The sequence below is a fragment of the Conger conger genome, chromosome 19 (assembly GCF_963514075.1).
Source record: "Conger conger chromosome 19, fConCon1.1, whole genome shotgun sequence".
NCBI lineage: Eukaryota > Metazoa > Chordata > Actinopteri > Anguilliformes > Congridae > Conger > Conger conger.
In genome coordinates this window covers 7,766,194-7,788,327 of record NC_083778.1, presented here as the reverse complement: position 1 = coordinate 7,788,327, position 22,134 = coordinate 7,766,194, and the positions used below count along the sequence as shown (strand labels likewise).

At 47.9% G+C, this 22,134-nt stretch overlaps 2 protein-coding genes across 2 annotated transcripts in view; one reads left to right on the top strand and one right to left on the bottom strand.

Moving 5' to 3' along the window:
- Positions 1-4,300, bottom strand: part of wif1 (wnt inhibitory factor 1) — a 12,707-nt gene extending 8,407 nt beyond the window's left edge. Inside the window, exons 1-3 of the mRNA XM_061229934.1 lie at positions 4,069-4,300; positions 3,667-3,806; positions 72-180 (exon numbers count right to left, since the gene is read on the bottom strand). Of these exons, the coding sequence (XP_061085918.1) occupies positions 72-180; positions 3,667-3,806; positions 4,069-4,207 (388 nt within the window). The 5' untranslated portion in view covers positions 4,208-4,300. The remainder of the gene's footprint in view (positions 1-71; positions 181-3,666; positions 3,807-4,068) is intronic.
- A 1,983-nt stretch (positions 4,301-6,283) lies between these two features.
- Positions 6,284-18,735, top strand: lemd3 (LEM domain containing 3). The gene is made up of 13 exons (XM_061229476.1): positions 6,284-7,726; positions 11,798-11,838; positions 12,010-12,079; positions 12,347-12,423; positions 13,374-13,453; positions 13,767-13,912; positions 14,456-14,557; positions 14,857-14,959; positions 15,694-15,872; positions 16,248-16,329; positions 16,875-16,980; positions 17,326-17,404; positions 18,497-18,735. Exons 1-13 carry the CDS (start codon positions 6,298-6,300, stop codon positions 18,649-18,651), a joined length of 2,649 nt encoding a protein of 882 aa, XP_061085460.1. The 5' UTR covers positions 6,284-6,297; the 3' UTR covers positions 18,652-18,735.
- Positions 18,736-22,134: the final 3,399 nt, after the last annotated feature.

Below are 22,134 nucleotides of genomic sequence, written 5' to 3'. Positions count from 1 at the left end.
CGGCCGCGGTCACGGCTGGGCTGCCGGGAGGAAGGGTGGACGGACAGGGGGCGCCTCGTCCCCGGGCTCACCTGAGGCCTTGTGCGGGACGGAGCCCAGCACGGGAACGTTGACCGTGGGGTCGTCCATGATGTCCTTGTCCAGAGAGCGCAGCGTCTGGAACTCGTAGAAGTACTCCGCCTGGAACGAAAGGGTCGCAAGCCCGCGTCAGCGAATCACGCGGCCCGCCGGTGACATCACCGCCACTCCAGCTCCCTGGACTCTACTGGGGGCGGGTATCCATGTTGTATCTAGGGGCGGCCTGTAGCGTAGTGGTTAAGGTGCGTGACTGGGACCCCCAAGGTCGCCGGTTCGATCCCCGGTGTAGCCACGATAAGATCCGCACAGCCGTTGGGGCCCTTGAGCAAGGCCCTTAACCCTGCAGGATTGTTTCCTGCTTAGTCCAATCAACTTTACGTCGCTCTGGATAAGAGCGTCTGCCAAATGCCAGTGTAATGTAATCTATTGACGTTGCGGTGATGATGATTCATTTAATCAGCAATGAAAGCAGCATAAAAAGATGCTGGCTCAGGTGGTAAAAGCGGTTCGATCCCGCCCTGGCTGTGTCGAAGTGTCCCTGAGCAAGACGCCTAACCCCCAAATGCTCCTGACGAGCTGGTTAGCAGCCAATTGTCGTTGGTGTGTGAGTGTGTGTATGAATGGGTAAATGAGAAGAATCAATTGTACACTTTGGATAAAGGCGCTATATAAATGCCAGCCATTTACCATTTACACTCTCAGAAATGGTACAAATGCTGGGGTGGCACCAAATAGGTGCATAAAATAGTACCTCTAGCCAGCAATATATCATTAATATGTATCTTTTTTTGCTTGGATGTGCCCAAATGTTTTCATTATACTCTCACTTGTACTCAGAGGGGACATTACTGTATTACTGTAAATTTGATCCTCGAGGAACAAAAATCTACCGAAACTGTCACTTTATTTCTGAGAGTGTACCCATCCAAAGCGCACATGGAAAAACATTGTGGAGGAAGAGGAGGAAGATTATGATGATGACGATGACAATGGTGTGCATGATGATGAAGCTCACCCAGAACAGTCTGCTCAGGCCAACTGTGCTTGCACGCCGTAACCACGGTGATGCAGTCTGCATGTCCTCTCATCAACAGTGTTTAAAGTCATAAAAGCAGTGGCATCAGAATTAATGGCCCAAGATAAAAATGTGTCCGGGTGACTTTGCTGGGTCGTAAAAATATGTCCTTAGACAGTTTCCCAAGCTGGAAATGTTTCCCGCTCTGCCGCTGGTCACTCAATGGATGTGAAACAGCCTGGTGGGTTTTTTTTACAGCGCTACCTTACCTCTGCCTGGGGTTGGCACTGCTGAAGCCTTCTCGCTGCGGTATACACCCTCATAAACTGAAAGCTCTCTCTCTCTTTCTCTCTCTCTCTCTCTCTCTCTCTCTCTCTCTCTCATAAGTGTTGTCTCATCACACATGGGAGCCCAGTTCTGTTGCGAAACATCACCGCTAATTTAATTTGCTGCGGTTCACCTTGACGGGGTCTTGTTTGCTTTACGCCAGTAGAAACAACGTGAACCAACGGGGGGGGAAGGGGGTTTAATGGACAGAAAGACCGCAACGAGATGAAAGCAGGAAAGGGGGGTGCACGATTTCCCCCCCCCCAAAAGCTTTCGTAATGCAAACGCGCGCGGTCTGATGAGAGAAAGCAGCCTACACGGGCAAGGCGGAGCGCCGGTAATCCCGCAGCTGAATGGTAATCAACACAGATAACTCACACAGGCTGACTCCGGCCACGCTTTATGCCAGCGCCCTTTGTTCTTAAGCCTCCGCGGACGGCTTTGAAGTGGGGGTAACGGCATTGAGAAACGGGAGGGCCCTCTAATTCACCGTCACTGCACGCCGTTTGAGGATTATGATCTCAGAGGGCGCACGGTACTCTCCAGTTTATTAGATTCAGCGATAAAACGCTGACAAGTGGCCCCGCTGAAAAACTAAGTTTATGGGTTCCTCTACGCTACTTGAGTTAAGTTTGCTCCACGTTGGCCAAATGCAATTTTATTTATTCGGCTAGAACCATATGGAGCGCTCTAAATTCCGCAAGTTCAAGTAAAGAATAACTGCCTGATATGCCTTGTCAAAAATTAAGACAAACAATGTATGGTTATAGAATACAATATTTATAATAATTATTCCAGGATTCTGCCGCTCTACAATGATCACATTATAACAATGTTATTTAAAATGTTTGGGGTTGCATGTTTGCGCCCCCTTATGGAGTTAGCATATTGGTGCACCAGTGTCTTTGGTTTTAAGTTTGCTTCAGGCCTTGTGAAACTGTTTTTTAAAGCGATGTCGCGGTGCGTTTGTTTTACAGCGTAATGTAACTTCGTGTACCTGACCAGATTCATTATGACGTCACACATATTCAATTTGTAACAGGTGAGAGTAGCCCTGCTTTCATCAGTTTGCGTCAATAACATTTAACAGGCTGGGGAGGTCACAATATAATGCTAGAAGTAGGGTATGACGCTTTTAAAAAATAAAAAATAAAATAAAAAAACGTTCATACCAAACATAGTAAGTAACAACTATAAATAAACACCACGAAAAGTGATTTCAAAAGCAACTTTCCGTGTCCAATAAAGCGCGGGTTCTGGCACGTGTCTGAGAATTTGACCATTGTTTTCTGTGCGCGTATGGAGCAGATGGCTGGCACATGCCCGACGCATTAAACGGAAAGGGATCTCTGCGGCGTTGCGCTTTGATCCTCGGCGGCTTGTCTACAACACCAAGACGTAAAATACCGCAAGGGAAAGGATTCAGAATATTAAAGCAGAAACAAGAAGGGGCGCTCAGTTTAGCAGCCTTCAAAGAATCCATGCACTCGCACTTTTTACACAGACTTTCGCTTGTTCTCCATAGACCGTCCACTTCAGCGTTGAACACGGGGGAGCACGATTAGCTATGAAAAATGTATTAAGAATGGAAATATTGTCAATTAGGGAAACTATCAATATTGCAGCGGGTATTTCAGGTCTACGTAGGAAAACCTAGCGGAGATAAACCCACATAAAAGGTTCATATCCTCTACACTTTCACTCTTTGAGCACATGCTTCAGGTTGGGACGGTCAGAACTTACCACGAAGAAAAATATTCTACTGAAATATATAAGCCACTGAACATAAAAATAGTATAGTGCCAAAAAAAAAATACAAGTGGGAATGTCTACAAAAGGTTGTTTGGTTGTTCGTTGAAGCAAGAAACTGGTTTTGCATCGGTGTAAACGAATAAATAAATAAAAACAAACAGCAACCTTTGTATATTTACTATTTACGTTGTCTCCCCACGTGCAGTGCCTTTTAACGTGACATGTATCCTTCTGTTGAACAAATCGCCCGTGCGCATAATATGCAGATCGTTTCACAATCTGTTTACAGGCGTATCTAAATTAAACACGTTTCAACCTTAACTTACGGCACAACCTCACATAACGCATACAATGTAAACCCAAATGCAGTTTGCAATAGTTTAATGTAGCATTCCGTTCAGTTTTACACTATTCAATCACCTCATAATTCACGTAAACACGACTCTAATAACTACCATATTAGGACAGTAGTTTCGACTCTTAATTACTCTCACCTGCTCCGTGGCTTGCCAGGTGAAGTTCACGTGGTGGATATTGACAGGAATTGCGGGCATCCTTTGCTGCGCTTTCCTGAAGTCGTGAGTGAAAGGGGCCATTTTACCCTCTGACACTATCAAAATATCTTCTTCAAAACCTGTTGAATGAAACAACGCAATACTTTGTACACGTGATCAATCACATTACAATAGCCTACACAATCCATTTTTAGGCTATTCAAACAAGGCGGAATAATCAGAGCAAATCACTGTCCACATGAAAACACTCTATATACAATAACCAAATGAAAATCGTAAAAGTCAAAATTCCACAATGACAAAGAAAATTGGAGGGAAACTATGTCTTGACATTAAGTTTAAAATCGACATTTAATGGCGTTCAGAAATAGCTGTATTTACCAATTAGAACTCTGGCTTGGTTGGCATCGATCCACATGTACAAACTGCCTTTTTCCTGGGCAGCTACTGTTATCAAACCACCCAAAAGCAAAAGAAAGTAAGTTTTGAGCGGGGAAAAAACAGGTGTCTCGGTAGCCATTTCGCCGAGTCTATCCAAAGTCGCGTGAAGCAGAAAAGGTCCCGGCGCCTCTCTCGTGTCCAAGTCTGTAGGCTTCAGCACTGTACTCCGCGGGTCCCGTTGAGTGGGAAGAATGAAACGCCTGCGCGTGCTGCGCGGTACTTGTACAGGGCTTTGTAGTGCGTGGTCAGACCACGGGGTGGCGAAGCGAAGTTCCTGACTCACAAGATGAGGTTGGTACTGGTTGTATGAATGTTTCTCTTAATTTTATTTTTATGGCAATCGTAAAATGCTCCAAATATAAATGCTGAAAATGTAAGTTCAGATCGTATTCATTTGGTGTATGTTTATTTTTATTTTTATTTTTAAACATGCCTAGGGAGGGGAAACACATTTATCAATTTGTTTTTAATTACATATGTTCAATTAAATGTGTTTTTATTTGATCTATAATAAAGTGAAGTATATTGCAAAAACACTTATGTGGAACGAAAGCATGTATGGCGGTGGAAATGATTCACTAAAACATGTATGACGTACATGAATACATCTGAAATATATTTTGCCATATATTATAAAATTTTGTCATTTTAATATTGTACATACAGTGCCTGCCGTTTATACCAGTAAAACTACGCCACACTCCAGAAGTTTCGACAGTGCATTGATTGCATGAGATCCCCGGTATGCTAATTCACGCATTTCAATTGCAAGCTAAAATTAAAATCATGTTGCATTGTCCCAAACGACCTTGAATGTGTCATGGAATGTGATTGGTATTGAAGAAATTCATCGGTGTAGGCTCTATGATTAAAGCGCTGTTTTTTGAGGACCTCCCAATCTTTGCTTGGAATAGTGCTCAAATATTCTAACAAGCGTAAGAGTATTTGAATTGCCTTGGAATGCCGTTATACGCCCCCTAGTGACGTGATCAGTGTCTGCAGAAATTACGACTTCGGGACCGAGATAGGTCTATGCTTTTTCTGTCTGCAATAGTTCTGCTCTAATAAAACGAGCAAAGATGTGTCCCATTACATTACCCCCTGCAAAGAAAAACTGCAGGAATCAATGATTATAAGATGGAGAAGTATTCGAATGTTGTATATGTTTTAATATTCACTTGGTGATCGGGCATTTAACTGTGAAGCACCAACACGTTGGAATCCCCTTCCACCGCACATTCGCAACTTCGACTGTTTCTCGTCAATAGACCCACTTATTCAGACAAGCGTGCATGCAAGACATTTAACCACACACGCACACACGCACACACACACACACCCACACACACCCACTTTTACTCTCGTTTTAAACAAAAATCATGTTTATTATTGTTTTGTTTTGTTGCTTAAGAAGAAGGAGATATACTTTATTGAACCTTGTGGTAGAACCTATGCACTTGTAAGTCGCTTTGGATTAAAAGCGTCTGCCAAATGACTAAAATGTAAATGTAAATGTGTGGGGTAATTTGTCCTCTACATTTGACCCATCCTTGTTACTTAGGAGCAGTGGGCAGTAACAAGGGCCTTGCTCAAGGGGCCAGCAGTTGTGCAGACCTTATCGTGGCTCCACCAGGGCTTGAACCACCAACCTTCCAGGTCCCAGTCATGTAAATGTATCTTAGTCATTACGTTAAAGGTGTTCTGTATAACCTTTAAAAAATGACCTTGGGTGTCCTGAAAGGCCCTTTAAGAATTAATTGTAGAACCATTATCATCGTCATTATTATTATAGTAATCAATATTAATAGTAATAATAATCATTTATTATTTATAGCAATATTTGCAATATTTAGGCGAACGGAAACACACAAAAACCAAAGCAAACCATGTAGAACTCTCACGCAAATACATATTCTAAAGCTATTTATCAGCGTAAAGGCGTGCATTATTGTTAAATATCATCATTTTTTATAAAATAATAATTAAGACTACTCCGATGCTGAAAATTGAATTTAGTAGAGGGAGTAATACAACTCGCTCACTGATCCTTCCCGCAGCAGACAGACGCCCCTGCGTGACTGCGTGAACTAGTTTCTTTATTTCACCGTCTGGGTCTGATGCGTCATTTCCGCCCCAGCTCTGTGCGTGATTTTTTTTTATGGGGAAAAGATGGCGGCCGCACAGTTAACTGATGAAGAGCTTTTCTCAGAGTTAAAGCGTCTGGGGTTCACTCCCGGCCCAGTAACTGAGAACACACGACCCGTTTATCTGAAAAAGCTCAAGAAACTACGCGAGGATCAGCAGCAGCGGGGATCCAGGTCCGGAAAAACTCGCAACAGCATCAACAGCGGCGGTGGCAGCAGAGCGGCGGGAGCTGCGGTACTGGTGGCTAGGCCAGCCAGCAATGACGGCACGTATCTGGGATCCAGCAGGAGTCCGAGCGGTCGTCCGGCTCTCAATGAAAAGCGCTCCGTCGGAGTGAGCAAATTTGTTTTGGGCTTCAGTTCTGATGAATCGGATGTTGAAAGCAACCAGAAGAAAGGAGGCCCACAGTCCAGCAGCAGGAGGGACCATGGGTCCGGTCATCAGCAGCCGCTGCTAAGGCCTGTATCAACACCCACAGCCGCTCGCAGGAGCCAGGGAGGCGGTGTGAGTAGCAGCAGCTTTGCTAGTCCCTCCCCCGGTTTGTCGGAGGCGAGGAAAGGCGCCGCAGTGTCTCCTTGGTGGGCTGACCGGGAGAAATCGAGCAGTGGGGGGTCCCAACGTAAAGAGAAAGTGGGAGGCGGTTGCGAGGAAACCGAGGAAGACGATTATGACGAGGATGAAGCGGAAGGGGAGACCCGAGCGCTGAACGGCAGCGGAGCTTCCTACACGCTGAACCGCAGCATAGTCGGCGGCGATTATTCCGACTCGGAGGAGGAGGAGGAAGAGGATGATGAGGAAGAGGACACATCACCAAAGGCAATCGGAAAAGGAAAGCTCGAGCGACGACTAACTTCCAGACGGAGCCAGGCGAGAGCGCTACCATCCTTCCTCTACAGTGCTCGAGGCGCCCAGGAACGGCGAGGAGTTGCCGTTGGAGCAAATGACCCGCCGGTGGGAGATCTTGAGGAGGGGGAGGACGAGAGGAAAGGGGAGTCTGTATTGAGGGGCGGCTTGCGGAGCCGTGCATACCCGTGGAGATCCGACATTATGGGCGAGAGCGTTGCGGATGGCGGTACCAGCGGCTCTTCTGCTTACAACAATAACCACGTCGATAGTGGCAACGGAGGCGGCGGTACCAGTAGCCGGTTCAGTATCGGGTTGAAGCCACGTTTCTCTACCTACAACAGCCTCCTGGCGGCTTACCGGTCCAATCATTCCAACCACACCAGCCCGAACCATGCATACGGCCAGGCGAGACAGAAGCAGACCATGGCGGCCCCGGAGGAAGAGCTGCTCCAGCAGTTCAAGAGAGAAGAGGTGTCGGCCACGGGTGGCTTCAGTGCTCACTATTTGTCCATGTTTCTCCTCACGGCCGCCTGCCTCTTCTTCCTGGTGCTCGGGCTTATGTACCTGCGAATGCGGGGATCCGGCGGATCGGATGCGGGTGTCGTCAGTAAGTAACATGTCTCAAAAATGGGGTTTGTTTAAACGTTTACAGTATCAGAGAAGCCCAGCGTACGAAAAGTAACAAAGCGTACCATGCTTCTTGTGTCCTGAAATATTGCTGTTAAAGTGTACGCAGATGAGATTAATTGGCCTAGCTGCTTCCGTTTGCTTCTATGACGTGGCCATGTAATGTCACGCAAGTTGTAGTTGTGTTGTGTGGCATGTACTTGCTGTGTGGGAGTAGAAGAACGTGGGTGGACCAGCGAGGTGTGGGGAGACAGAAAGTATGTTTCGAAATCTGTTTTGGGGCATCAGTGCGGTGCCCCCAGGCACCGTTCTCACCTGGCTGCAGTGTAAAGTTAGTTCACGCCTTTGCAGACAGGAAGTTGTCTGCAGACTAGAGACGTGAGGAGACGCGGTAAACAGGTTTCCCTGCACCAGGCTGGCCGATGTTTTATTTTTTAAATTTGTCTCGCACTTCGCTTTCGGGCTTTCGGACTTCGCGACAGTAATTTGACATTAATGGAGCTGACCGTCACGAATGTGTCACGTTACGTTTGCAGCGGTGTGCCGACGATTTGAAGCGCGCGTTCATTCCCCTTTCCCGTTTTCTTATCAACTGTCGATTTGGGGAGACGCAGATTATCTGAAAGATCCTCTTGGCAACGGGTTGCAAGAAGAGGTTGATATTACGGTTATTCTATTTCTTGAGGCCGTCTGTACATCCACTGCCACAAGTCGGCCGCAGGGCACTCGAACCATTCCTTTCCTTGGACGAGAGAGCCAAATATAAATGTAAATTTTCATGCACAATATTTCTGTACACAATACAAAAAAGGGAGATTTGCACCAAGTGAATTTACTCATTGATATAAAGCAGGGGTGCACAGCAAGGTCTGATCTGTTTCAGGATCTTCTGCTCTTAATTATTTAATTTTGCTCAATCATGTCTAAATCTGGTATGTGTATAAGCACCACCAACAATCACAAACTCTAGGTGTATCCTAAGGATTTTACTGTTCCAGTACAGGAGTGAATTGGTATGGTTTGTAGTGCATTACTTTACGTATACATTTATGGAATTTTGCAGACGCTCAACAGCATTATCCAGAGCGACTTACAGTTGATTAGACTAAGCAGGAGACAATGCAGGGTTAAGGGCCTTGCTCGAACCGCCGACCTTGCGTGTCCCAGTCACGTAGCTTAACCACTACGCTACAGGCCGGCCTGAAAACGGTCAGAAAACAAAAATTAAGGTAACTGGCTGGAACAAAAAGCAGCGCGTAGATTTGAGTTGAGCACCCCTGATATAAAGACAAGTCGCTGGCTTTAATGCCCCCCCCCCCTCCCCCTGAATGCTTCACAGGAACACACAACCTGGGTGGAGTCCGTTTGTTTGGTTTGGGTTTGCGGTGCTTAACGTAGTACCCACAATGCCCTGCGGCACAGGAAGTGAAATCACTCTGCGGTCGGCTGCCGCTGGAAGCGTCTATGCCTCAGGCCGGATCACCAGAGTTCACAAATGGCACAAGAGTCTCATCGCATCGCACTGGTGGCTGGGAGTGGATCACTTGTGGCTGGGGATGGTGCGTGCGTCTACTTGGGTCCGTGCGGGGGGGGGGGGGGCTAGGCTGTGGAACGGAGAGGAGCAGTGTTGTTTGTAATTAAAGTTAAGGACTGTGTGTTGTGGTCTGGGGCGGAGCTTCCTCTCAGAGCCCGTTGGTGATTGACATGCGTTGAGAGGCCGGCGCCTTTTCCCCGTCGGCGTAGCGACGGTGTCGGAATTCTTTTCCGTTCACAAACCTCACCCGCCAATCTCTCGGCCCGTGAGCTGGACTGGCTCTGCGGTGACTTGTGCTGTCTCCGTCCTTCCCGTGTCTGTTAGGATCCGTAGAAAGGGTAGGAGACGGACGGGGGGGTGTTTTTTTATTCAGCGGAAGGGAAGTCCGCTCACGCAACAACGTATGTCCGAAGTCCCGCAGAGTCCCTCCGAGCATTTATAACACTCGTATCCCATCGCTCGGTGTTTACCTTAAGGTTAGCAAATCATAATTTCTTAATGTTAATTTTCTCCCAGATAAGGTGAGGTTTACTGCTTTAGAGAGACCTTGCCACCCCCCCACCCCCCCACCCCCATCTGAACTACGAGGTGAATCCGTAATTATGAACTGTGGGTAACATTGATTAGTTACTTGCGTATGACATTTATCACTCCCGGTGTGTCTCGGCGATCGACTGGACGCAGACTTTGGCTGTGGAACGGCCGGGGGGACAGGGGAACGTCCCAAACGGTGGAACGTCCCGACTGCCGAGATGCTCGTGTTGCCGAGACCAGCGTATGTGACCTCGGTTCTCACACACGCACATCCTGGAGATGAATAATGAAATCTTTCGCCTCAGAAAGTGTGCCAGGACCTCCCGGGGCAGCAGACGCGGTTAGAAACTAAACCATCCATTACATTACCTTATTGGCATTTGGCAGACGCTTTTATCCAGAGCGACGTGCAGTTGATTAGACTAAGCAGGAGACGATCCTCCCCTGGAGCAATGCGGGGTTAAGGGCCTTGCTCGAGGGCCTTATTGTGTTTGATTTATTTATTTCTATATTTTTCTGGATTCCTAAATTGTCAAAATGGTAAAACAAATAAAATAAAAGGTAGATAATACTCAAGGGCCCAACAGCTGTGCGGATCTTATTGTGGCTACAGCGGGGATCGAACCGCCGACCTTGCGGGTCCCAGTCATGTACCTTAACCGGTACACTACAGCCCGCCCCTCCTCGAGTTTAGTATCCAGGACGAAGCTGGGATCTGCTCAGGCTAGTGCGGGACGGAGAGACCCGGCTTCCCGCGTCACTCCTGCAATGCTAACGCCCTCCCCCTGTTAACTATAGGCCACGTACAACAATAACCGTTCGGGCGGGACCCAAAGTGGGTGGTGGGGGTATTAAGAGTCGGGTCCCGTAATCCGTCTGTCATCCACCACGCCGTGCTAATAAGCATATTTGACAGGTCCCTGAAAGGCGTATAGTTTCTCATTTGATCCCCGATGCCAAAAAGTGGGAAGGACCAATGACGCGCGCACCTTCCTGTTACCCGGCCAATTGGCGAAGTGCGTCGGGCCGGACGTTCATCAGCCCCTGCGGGATTGGCCCGCGCTGCGGTGACCCCGTGTCAAAGACCGAACGCTATTGGACGATAACGGTAGAGGCAGGGAAAGCCAGTCAGTGACGTACCGGGACTAGACTGGCCCCTCCAGCCCGGTAGACTTACGGTTGGATCGGTAGATTGTCAGTCGAGCACTCTTCTCTTTGTTTGGTTTGTCCTAATGGTAATGGCGATGCCGGTGACCGTTTTCAGGTTCGCGTGCTCCGCACAGCACATTAGTAGTGGTGATCGTCACAGTACGGGGAGCGATAATCATCGCAGACAGTCTAGGGTGGAGTGTCACGCCCTCTTGCTGGCCCCAGTCTGACTGCGTCGGATAAGTTTGTTTAAACAATTGATATGTCTGACGGCCTCAGCGGCATAACAAACGGCTGGAATGAATGTTATCTCTCCATCGCGCACTACGCCTCCTGTAATGGAGTACGCGTTGCATGTCTTAGTTGGTTTTGGGCAGGGTCCAGAAGAGAGGTGTGTGTGTGTGTGTGTGCGTGCGTGCGTGTGTGCGTGCGTGTGTGCGTGCGTGTGTGCGTGCGTGTGTGCGTGCGTGTGTGCGTGCGTGTGTGCGTGCGTGTGTGCGTGCGTGTGTGTGTGTGTGCGTGTGTGTGCGTGTGTGTGCGTGTGTGTGTGTGTGTGTGCGTGTGTGTGCGTGTGCGTGCGTGTGCGTGCATGTGCGCAGGTGTGCGTGTATGCATGCGTGTGTGTGTGTGTGTGTGTGTGTGTGTGTGTGCTAGTGCGTGTGTGTGCGTGTGAGAGAGTGTGTGGCTATTGTTTGCGCGCTTTGTTTCCGTGCACAGTATCGCTCCCTGTAATTGGCAGTTGATTTCAGCGCTGCTGTATTCTGGAACCCCATTGGTTCAGGGGGGCACAGAGACAGAGAGGCTCTGTTAACGCTGTGGTCTTCTCTCTTCCAGTGAAGAACCATCCCTTCGGCCCTCAGTTTGACAGTGCTTTTGTAAGTATGCCTTCTTAACCATTTACCAAGTCGAGTGCGTTCCTGATATTACTAACACAAGGTTGAGCAAACCACGCTAGTGTGATATGAATGCGTTTATGTCCATGTTTTCAACAGGTTTGGTGGATTTTGGCCTTCATTTCTAAAACTTGCTTTTCACTTTTATAACAGAACGACATGGAAAAAGACATGATTCTCAAAGTCCTTCTGCACCTACACGACCATCTGGCTATAATTGCAGGTAATTTTGATGTAAATTAATATCCGTATGAATACATATTTTCATTGTGATTATTGTTTTTTAAAGTTGTTTTATTGTTATTAGATATTAGACGTTAGATATTTTTTATACGTTTATGTTGTATTGTAACAAAGCATTGATGTTTTTCCTGTATCCCATTTGAATGGATGAAATCTTTCTGGATCTTGTATAATAAAAGTTGTCCTTCATAGTGATTCATAGGCAGTTTGTTGGCTTCATTGGAATCATTTTACTGTCATTTTACAGGTGGACATGACTGTGGAGACCATATCCTCTATCCCAACAGAAGTCTTTTGGTCAGCGAGGCGTCAGAGTATTTACTGGTATGTTTATATTTGACTCTTATTTTGACACCTCATTGAGGGACTGATGGACGGGGTGATTTGTGTTTTATTTTTTTATTTCTAGATTTTTTTCTGTATTCCTAAATTGTCGAAAATAGTAAATAAAATAAAAGACAAGGTAGATAATAAATTAATAAATATTGGGACGAGTCAAGTATGTTTTGCTGCATTTCACATTCTGGACAAGAGAATATAAATGGTAAATGGTTGTCACAGTGTCGACGGCTGTGAGCTAACGGCTGTGAGCTAACGGCTGTGAGCTAACGGCTGTGAGCTAACGGCTGAGAGCTAACGGCTGAGAGCTAACGGCTGAGAGCTAACGGCTGAGAGCTAACGGCTGAGAGCTAACGGCTGTGAGCTAACGGCTGTGAGCTAACGGCTGAGAGCTAACGGCTGAGAGCTAACGGCTGTGAGCTAACGGCTGAGAGCTAACGGCTGTGAGCTAACGGCTGAGAGCTAACGGCTGAGAGCTAACGGCTGTACGAGTATCACTGCGTTTGAACCCTCGAAGGTGTGAGATCACAAGTATGTGAATAGAATGTTCTTCCCCACACATATTAATGAATATAAACGATCCCTCCCGAGCTGGAGCTGGAACCAATGAAAGCAATGGAGTTGTAGAACACTTGCTTAGGGCGACATTAAGAGCAGTCGTCTGGCAGTCGGAGGGTTTGCCGGTTCAATCCCGCCCTGGGTGTGTGGAAGTGTCCCTGAGCAAGACACCTAACCCCTGATTGCTCCTGACGAGCTGGTCGACGCCTCGCATGGCAGCCAATCGCCGTCGGTGTGTGAGTGTGTGCGTGAATGAGTGAATGAGAAGCATGAATTGTACAGCGCTTTGGATAAAGGTGCCAATATAAATGCCGACTGTTTACCATTTACCGTTTACTTTGAAGAAACATTCGCAAAAACCGTGTTCCCCGTTTCAGCTTCATGGCCCGGAGTACGAGGACTTCTTTGCCACGTCTCTGGAGTGGGTCATCAAATCCGGGGAGGACGTCGGCATACGGTAAGCGCGGATCGCTTCTGCGCGCGCGTTCGCCCCCTATTGGTCCGCGTGGATGTGTGGGAGGCGGCAGTGCACGCCGTGACGCTTCCCATTGGTCCGCGTGGATGTGTGGGAGGCGGCAGTGCACGCCGTGACGCTTCCCATTGGTCCGCGTGGATGTGTGGGAGGCGGCAGTGCACGCCGTGACGCTTCCCATTGGTCCGCGTGGATGTGTGGGAGGCGGCAGTGCACGCCGTGACGCTTCCCATTGGTCCGCGTGGATGTGTGGGAGGCGGGAGTGCACGCCGTGACGCTTCCCATTGGCCGGTTTCAGGTTGATTGGCGGAGACCCGGGGGAGCCCGTGGCGGATTTCTCGGACGTCTCCCGGCTGGAGTCCACCCATCCCAAAATGTCCTTCTTCTGCCGGTTCCGCCGGGCCTTCTTCACCGTGGTCCACAGGGTCGTCCTCTGCGTCGCCGGTGAGCCCCCGACCCTCCGCGCCGTTCGGCAAAAACCGCCGTGTGATATTGACCTATCAAAACGCAGACGAGAGTAACCGCCTCCACGGGGCGTCGAGGCAACCTAAGCCAAACGTCCAGAGGCCGGGCGAAATGCTTCCGGGTTAAAAGTTCGTCACCGATATCTCCTGGGTGTATAAGACGGCCAAACGGCAGCAAAGTCGCAGAGGCCAGGCGAAATGCTTCCGGGTTAAAAGCTCATTACCGGTGTCTATTGGGGGTATTAGACTGCCAACCGGCATCAAAGTCGTACAGCTTCTGTGCGATCGCGTGATTCGCGTTTTCAGTCGCATGGAAGCAGCAAGGCCTTGCTGCCGATTGGCTTATCGGTAGCCAATAGACGTCAGTGATGTATTTTTTGCCCGAGGAGTTTGGCACAAATGTGTGATTGACATCAGAAATAAAAGGTGGATTTATAGCAGATGGGAATGTGTAGGTCTTGCAGAGGGGTTTTGGGAGCTCAATGAAGTCACCGTTGTTGTGTAACTGACTTTATTCATCCAGGTGTGGCCGTGGTGCTGGGCATTGTGTACTTGACGAAGTACCGCTGGAGGAAGGCTGAAGAGGAGACCAGGCAGATGTACGACATGGTGGAGAGAATTATTGGTACGGCAGCCATCTTGTCTGTAGTCTGTGCGGGTGAATGGTTCTGTAGTCTGTTTGGGTGAATGGTTCTGTAGTCTGTTTGGGTGAATGGTTCTGTAGTCTGTATGGTGTGACTAGGTCTGTAGTCTGTGTTGGGTGACTGGCTCTGGAGTCTGTATGGTGTGATTGTGTCTGTAGTCTGTGTGGGTGAATGGCTCTGTAGTCTGTGTGGTGTGACTGTGTCTGTAGTCTGTGTGGGTGAATGGCTCTGTTGTCCGGGTCAGTCTGGTGAAGAGCGCTGCTGTATTTTGCCCGTGTAGACGTGTTGAGGAGCCACAGCGAGGCGTCCCAGGAGAACAGAGACCTGCAGCCCTACCTGCCCATCCCCCACGTGCGCGACTCCCTGGTGTACCCTCAGGAAAGGTGCGTCAAACCTGCGCCCTTGTGTGTGTGTGTGTGTGTGTGTGTGTGTGTGTGTGTGAGAGAGAGAGAGAGAGAGAGCAGTACAGCTGGGGAGTGGTCAGGGCACAGGTTGAGAACCGCCTTGGGAATTTAGCCAGGACACCAGGGGAAACTCCTACTAACTTAACATAACGCAATACAACATAGGATAGCATAGCATTTACATTACATTACATTACATTATTGGCATTTGGCCAGACGCTCTTATCCAGAGCGACGTACAGTTGATTAGACTAAGCAGGAGACAATCCTCCCCTGGAGCAGTGCAGGGTTAAGGGCCTTGCTCAAGGGCCCAACGGCTGTGCGGTTCTTATTGTGGCTACACCGGGATTAGAACCACCGACCTTGCGTGTCCCAGTCATGTACCTTAACCACTACGCTACAGGCCGCCCCAGGCATAGCGCAATACAACATAGCATCATGCAACATAAAGCATTGCAGAATAACACGACATAAGATAGATAGGGTAGAACATAACAGTAATGTAGCATACCATAACATTAGGTCATGATGAGAACTGGCCATTCAGCCCAACAGTGCTCGCCATTTTCCTACCACTATAGGGTACCTAGTGCTCACCGTTAACCTACAAACTGAACAGTATCTAGCAATGAGTGCCTCTGGATCTTTAAGGACCGCATAGATTCAGGACCTGTGACGGCAGCTCAAAAGTGCTTTTCTTTATTCCTCCGCAGGAAGAAGATGAGGAAGGTATGGGAGAGGGCTGTGGCGTTCGTCTCTGCGAACGAATCGCGGATTCGGACGGAGACCCAGAGGGTTGGCGGGGCAGACTTCCTGGTCTGGAGGTGGATTCAGCCCTCGCTTCCCAGCGACAAGATGTCCGCCGTACCTTCTAAGGTCTGGCAGGGCAAAGGTAAGCACTGCCGCGACTGGACTTGCAGCACTGTTGTCCGAAGCCACGGCTGAATTAACAGGGCAGCCATGTTGGCTCCGTTAGCAGGGCAGCCATGTTGGCTCTGTTAGCAGGGCAGCCATGTTGGCTCTGTTAGCAGGGCAGCCATGTTGGCTCTGTTAGCAGGGCAGCCATGTTGGCTCTGTTAGCAGGGCAGCCATGTTGGCTCTGTTAGCAGGGCAGCCATGTTGGCTCTGTTAGCAGGGCAGCCATGTTGGCTCCGTTAACAGGGCAGCCATGTTGGCTCGGTTATTCACCTGTGCGATTACCTGAAATGTAGTGTCGGACTTTTTAATATGGAAGGCCAGGTGGATGATCTTTGTTTCCATTTTTCAGCTTTCCCACTGGACAGGAGGAACTCTCCGCCCAACAGCCTGACCCCCTGTCTGAAGATCCGAAACATGTTTGACCCAATTATGTGAGTGTCTTCCTGCTGTCACAAGACAGCGAAATGATGTTATCTTTGAATATTATTTTCTAAATTTAAATTAAATAATTAAGAGATTAAAGATACAATTGGTCATTTCGGACTTCTAACGGCCACGAGAGGAATTGCAGCAGCAAACGCCCTCAAACCGCAACGCTGTCTATCCCTCCCCCTTCTCTGTGAACACGCTAACATTGAGCCCACCACCCCTCACCCTCCATGCATTGGTTGTGGCAATTTTCAACCAATTACAGTGTGTCGGGCCGTCAACTGTATATTTTGAAACCCGAGTTTAAGCACTATAAACACAGGCAGAGTGTCGGCGAGCCTTTTTCAAACAACAGGAAGGGATTCACAACGGTCTTGTGACAATGTTTTTACAGAAAAATCTCAGGTATTATACCTTTTAAGAGGGAAATCATACTCATTACACATTACACAATGATAAAATTCCGCAGAGTGGAAGTGTGAGTTTTTCAAGGTCCGGTTTCAGGCCGTGCGTCGGGCGGTAATTCGCCTGCGCTTTTGCTCCTCAGGGAAGTTGGCGAGAACTGGCACCTGGCCATCCACGAAGCCATCCTGGAAAAGTGCAGCGACAACAACGGGATCGTCCACATCGCCGTCGACAAGAACTCCCGCGAGGTGGGTCGGGAGCGCTCGTGTTTTTGTCCTCGTCCGAGGGCTTTGAGGGGGAAACGGGGGTCTAGCCCCAGAGTCTACTCGACGCGCCTTCTCGTATCGTATTCTTGTCCGGGTGCGCTGTTCTTAACGCCGTAGACCTGCGTAGCGCTGTTAATTTATCCGTAGAAATTCCCTGTGTACTGTCGTTATGAAGTGATACAATAAAGTTGTGGAGAATTTATTATTTATTTAAAAAAAAAAAAAAAAAAGAACAGACGAACGGAGAATGCTGGGTGGAGTCTGAGCGTTTAATAGTGTGGTGATTGACATGGTGTAACCCCTCCCCTCCCCCCCCCCCCCCCGCAGGGCTGCGTGTACGTCAAGTGTCTGTCTGCCGAGCACTCTGGGAAGGCCTTCAAAGCTCTGCACGGCTCCTGGTTTGACGGTAAAATTGTTGCGTCTTTACTCACTGAAAATGAGGAAGGGGTATGCGCCGCGGTGGCTAAGACGGCGCGCCTCCATGCGGGGCCTGGGTTCGGAGACTTCGGCGCCCCCAAAGGGGAGGGACTCGGTGGGGGGGGCGTCACTGCGTATAACGGCGCCTTGAACGCCCCGGAATCAAGGTCCGGAGCGGGAGACGATGTGGCTTGAAGAAGGCGCATCGATCTTCCTCCGGACGCCGGGAGACGGGGTTGTAGCGCCATTTCCTCAACTAACATAACGTATAACATTACATGGCATAGAGCCGGGGGGCAGGGCTGCAGCTGTGTTTCCTGGTTAGACAACAGGTTGAGAACCGCCTAGGGAATTTAGCCAGGACACCAGGGGAAACTCCGACTTAACATATAACTTAATATGTTATGCAACTTAACATAATATAACATATGTTATATAACGTAACATAGTATAACTTAACACAATAACATATAACATGTAACATAAAACAAAACGTATATCATAACGAAGCATAGCGCTGGGGGACAGGGTTGTAGCTGTGTTTCTTCAACTAACCACGGCCGATTGAAATAAACGGGGTACAATTGGCAACCGACTTGGGAGAAAATGGGTACAAATTTGAAACAAATGTACAATAGAGAAATACATCACGGTAATATCCATCCATCCATCCATCCATTATCTGAACCCGCTTATCCTGAACAGGGTCGCAGGGGGGCTGGAGCCTATCCCAGCATACATTGGGCGAAAGGCAGGAATACACCCTGGACAGGTCGCCAGTCCATCGCAGGGCACACACACCATTCACTCACGCACTCACACCCACGGGCAATTTAGACTCTCCAATCAGCCTAACCTGCATGTCTTTGGACTGTGGGAGGAAACCGGAGTACCCGGAGGAAACCCGCGCAGACACGGGGAGAACACGCAAACTCCGCACGGAGAGGCCCCGGCCGACGGGGATTCGAACCCGGGACCTCCTCGCCGTGAGGCGTGACCTCCGTGCCGCCTCGCGGTAACGTCTGCATTTGAATTCCGCCTGGCCGCGACACTCTTACGACCGGCGTCCCTCTCTCCCCAGGCAAGCTGGTGACGGTGAAGTACCTGCGCCTGGACCGGTACCACCAGCGCTTCCCGCAGGCCACGGGCTGCACCGCGCCCCTCAAGCCCTCCAGCAAACACATGAACACCATGGCCCACCTCCGCCACCGCTCCTGCAGCACCTCCGCCTCCTGAGGGAGAGCGCCCCCTGCTGGCCCGGAGGGAGCGGCGCCTCCGAGCGGCGTCTCGGGACAGACACACGTTTCAGACATTTTCGATTCTCGGACCGCTTTGCCGCCCCCTTCCCCCGGCGAGAGGGGTCGGGGGGGGGGGGGGTTGGAGGTGTTCGGGTAACGGGGGTTCGGGTTGGGGGCGGGGGTGGTAGAACCGGGGAGAGTTTTCGCTATTCTCTATTCTCGTGAGGACATGGAGGTCTCGTTTCTTCGATGGTGCTGTGGAACTCTTTCTCCTTTTTTTTTTTCTTTTTTTTTTTAAACGTTGAAACCTTTTCTATACGGATTGACAAGGAGACAAACAGCAGCCAGTTCTAACGTCGTCCTTTAAAAAGATGTATATTGAAACAATATCCTGCTTTTTTTTCGGTTATTTTGGGGATTTTTTTTTTTTTTTTTTTTTTTTTTTGATGTGGCCCTTATGGAAGTTTAATTGAGTTTAGTGGGCCTGTACATTGAGTTGCTGCATGTGCTGGTTGAAACGTTGGCCTATTTAAGCTTTGAATTGTATCATACGATGTGGATATTTATTTTCTGCACATGTTTGTGGTGATGTAATCCCTTTTTATTTTTAGGTTTGGTTTGAACGAGGATGTCATGCACGAAAACAAGATGGGGGGCTGGGGTGCTGTAAATAGTATATTTGGGGTGATGGTCAGGGTGGGCTTGATGGTATTGGCAATGATGATTCTCTGTTTTGAAATGTCTGGAGTTCCTCACCAGTGCGTGAATACGCAGGCTCAACTGCAGAAGCGACTGGAAGATGGCAGGTGAAAAAGAGGGTGATTTTTGTTGTGGTTCATGTCGGGGGGGTGGGGGTGGGGGGGGTGATCTTTAGTGTGTGACACCGTCAAGGGCAACAAGACAACCAGACAACCCTTCTTCAGTTCAAACCTGCCCCAAAACTACAAGCCGGACTGTCAATCATCTCCTGAAACACGCCCCCTCTGCTGACATTGGCATATTCAACAGACTGTCGGCTAATTTTAAAACAAACTATTTTGTTTTAAAATCTGCCAGTACATTTCAATATTTGTATCTGCAGGATAATACGGGGCTTCTTCTTTTTTCCTTTTTTTTCCTTTTTTTTTTTTTTTTTTTAAAAACCTCAAAAAAAATCTTCACAAGCGGTTAGGTTTTGTGGTTTCTGGGCACAGTCTCTTATTTGAAAATGGACCTCTTTGCCACGTGCTCATTTTGTGTCCGTATAAAGGATGCGTTTCCTTCGTTCATCCACGACAGCAGCCAGTGTCTCAAGGTTATGTGACGGACTGTTCCGGAAAAGGCAGTCTGAGCCCCTATGAGTCCCTATGTCTGGTCTCATCCACGAACATAAAACATTCATCACATTTTTTTATTTCTTCCTTTTTTGTTGTTGTTATTATTAATTGATGAGTATAACAGATGGATTAAGGGAACAGGGATAGTATTTTGACGAATAAGCTGATTTTCTTTTTGTTTCGTGTTTTCCGAAGTGCAAATGTACCCCCCCCCCCCCCCCCCGCTCCCCATGGAGGTCCTGTGCTATATGAGTAATGGATGTTTTGAGTGCGTTTGAGATATCTGACACTGACCTTATATTTATCAAATAAGCTTAAATCACAGGACCATCAAATACATGTTTTTTTTCCTTTTGTGAAAATGCAGTGTAGTTCATTCTTGGTGCAGTATTTCCAGCATAGCATTGTACAAGCAGTGCAAATATTAAATCATAAGAAACCTGATGCACACACTTCCTGCAGCATATAACCTGATCGTGCCTTAAGTTTGTGCTTTTCTTTTTTTTTTTTTTTTTTTTAATTGATGAAACCACATTTCTTGGGAATGTATTTGGGTTGATAATATGTCAGAAAGGTATAAACTTTGAATTCCGTCGTGTATTAAATTGCAGAGCTGAGATTTTTGCGGTATGTTGAGCGCATCACGGTAATGTTTATACTTTTGTATGTCTCGGCCCTGGTCAGCACCTGAATTTTTTAATGACCTTTTTGCAAGAGTGATTGTATACGTTTGTCAATGTGGCACTTCTCAAAGGTTTCGCTTGAATTCAGCTGCACCCTCCTTCCCCCCCCCCCCCCCCCCCCTTCTGATGTATTTTATGTAGACACTGTACATTTATATAATTGTAATATGTCCTATTATGCAGCCTGTTTTTCATTATAAAGAACCATTTTAAGTTGACCAATATCTCTGTCTGCGAGACAGAGGGGGGAGACGTGTACAATATCCAGACATTTAAAGAAAGATGCCGATGTTTTAATGTCATTTGTCACTTGTCTTGTTAAAACGACTCTAATTAAAAGGTTTATTAGGGGTTTTTAAATTTCGAGTTGTCATTTGCACCCAAACAACACGCTGCATGGTATTCTAGACTGTTCCAACTTGTACACTCAGACCTCTGAGCAATACAGTCCCGGCCAAAAGTTTTGTCACATGAGTGGGCAAAAGTTACAATTGTTAATTACCCAACTCTTAATTGGCTAGTTAGGAAACAACACAAATTAATCATAAGTGTCTAAAGTTTATTTAGATACTAGCAAAACAAAAAATTTCATGGATGCTTATAAGGTTTATTGCTTGATAATGATGAACTGGACAAAAGTCTTGTCGCAAATCAAATTATAATCAATAGATTTTATCTTTCTCAAAAAGTAAATAAAATACCAAATTAAAAATCAGTAGTATTTCATCGTGGACTATAAGTTAAGAAATTAATATCTTGTATGGGTTCCTTTGGCCTGCAGAACAGTTGCCATCCGGTTTGCCAGAGGGTCGTAGAGCTTGTTGATGAAGTCGTCGGGGATGCCATAGAAGGCCACCTTGCAGGCATCCCAAAGCTCCTCCAATTTCTTTGGCTTGGTCCTCCAAGCTTCCTCCTTCATTCTTCCCCAGATATGCTCAATAATATTCATATCTGGAGACTGCTGGCCATCCCTGAAGGACCTTGATCTTCTTCCCCCTGAGAAACTTCATAGTCATAGGCAGCAATACCACCGTGGAGACCATCGCGAGCAAGAATCCGACGTACAGTTCTTGACGAAACAGGTGTTGCTGGCGTCCACTCCTCCTGGAGCTGTGAGGCGGTTGACATGGGGCTGGCTTTTGACAGTCGGACCAGCAAGCTGTCGTCTCGAGCAGTTGTCTTGCGTGGTCTGCCCGACCTGGGTCTTTCATGGACGTCACCAGTCTCTTGGTAGCGGTTGCGAATCCTCTCCACCTGCCTTTTAGACACATTGAACATGTCTGCAACTTCAGCAGGAGACTTGGACTTGAGATTCTTGATGATCAGCACTTTGGTTTCTGGTTTGATCTTGGGGATGTTGACAGAAGCAATGTTGAGCATGAACTTGCTTAATGGCTTAAAGTGTCAAACTTCTGCTTTTATAGCTCAAAGTTACCTACAGCTGACTAATCAAGCCCCTTGTTTGTTTCTTCCTTATTCACT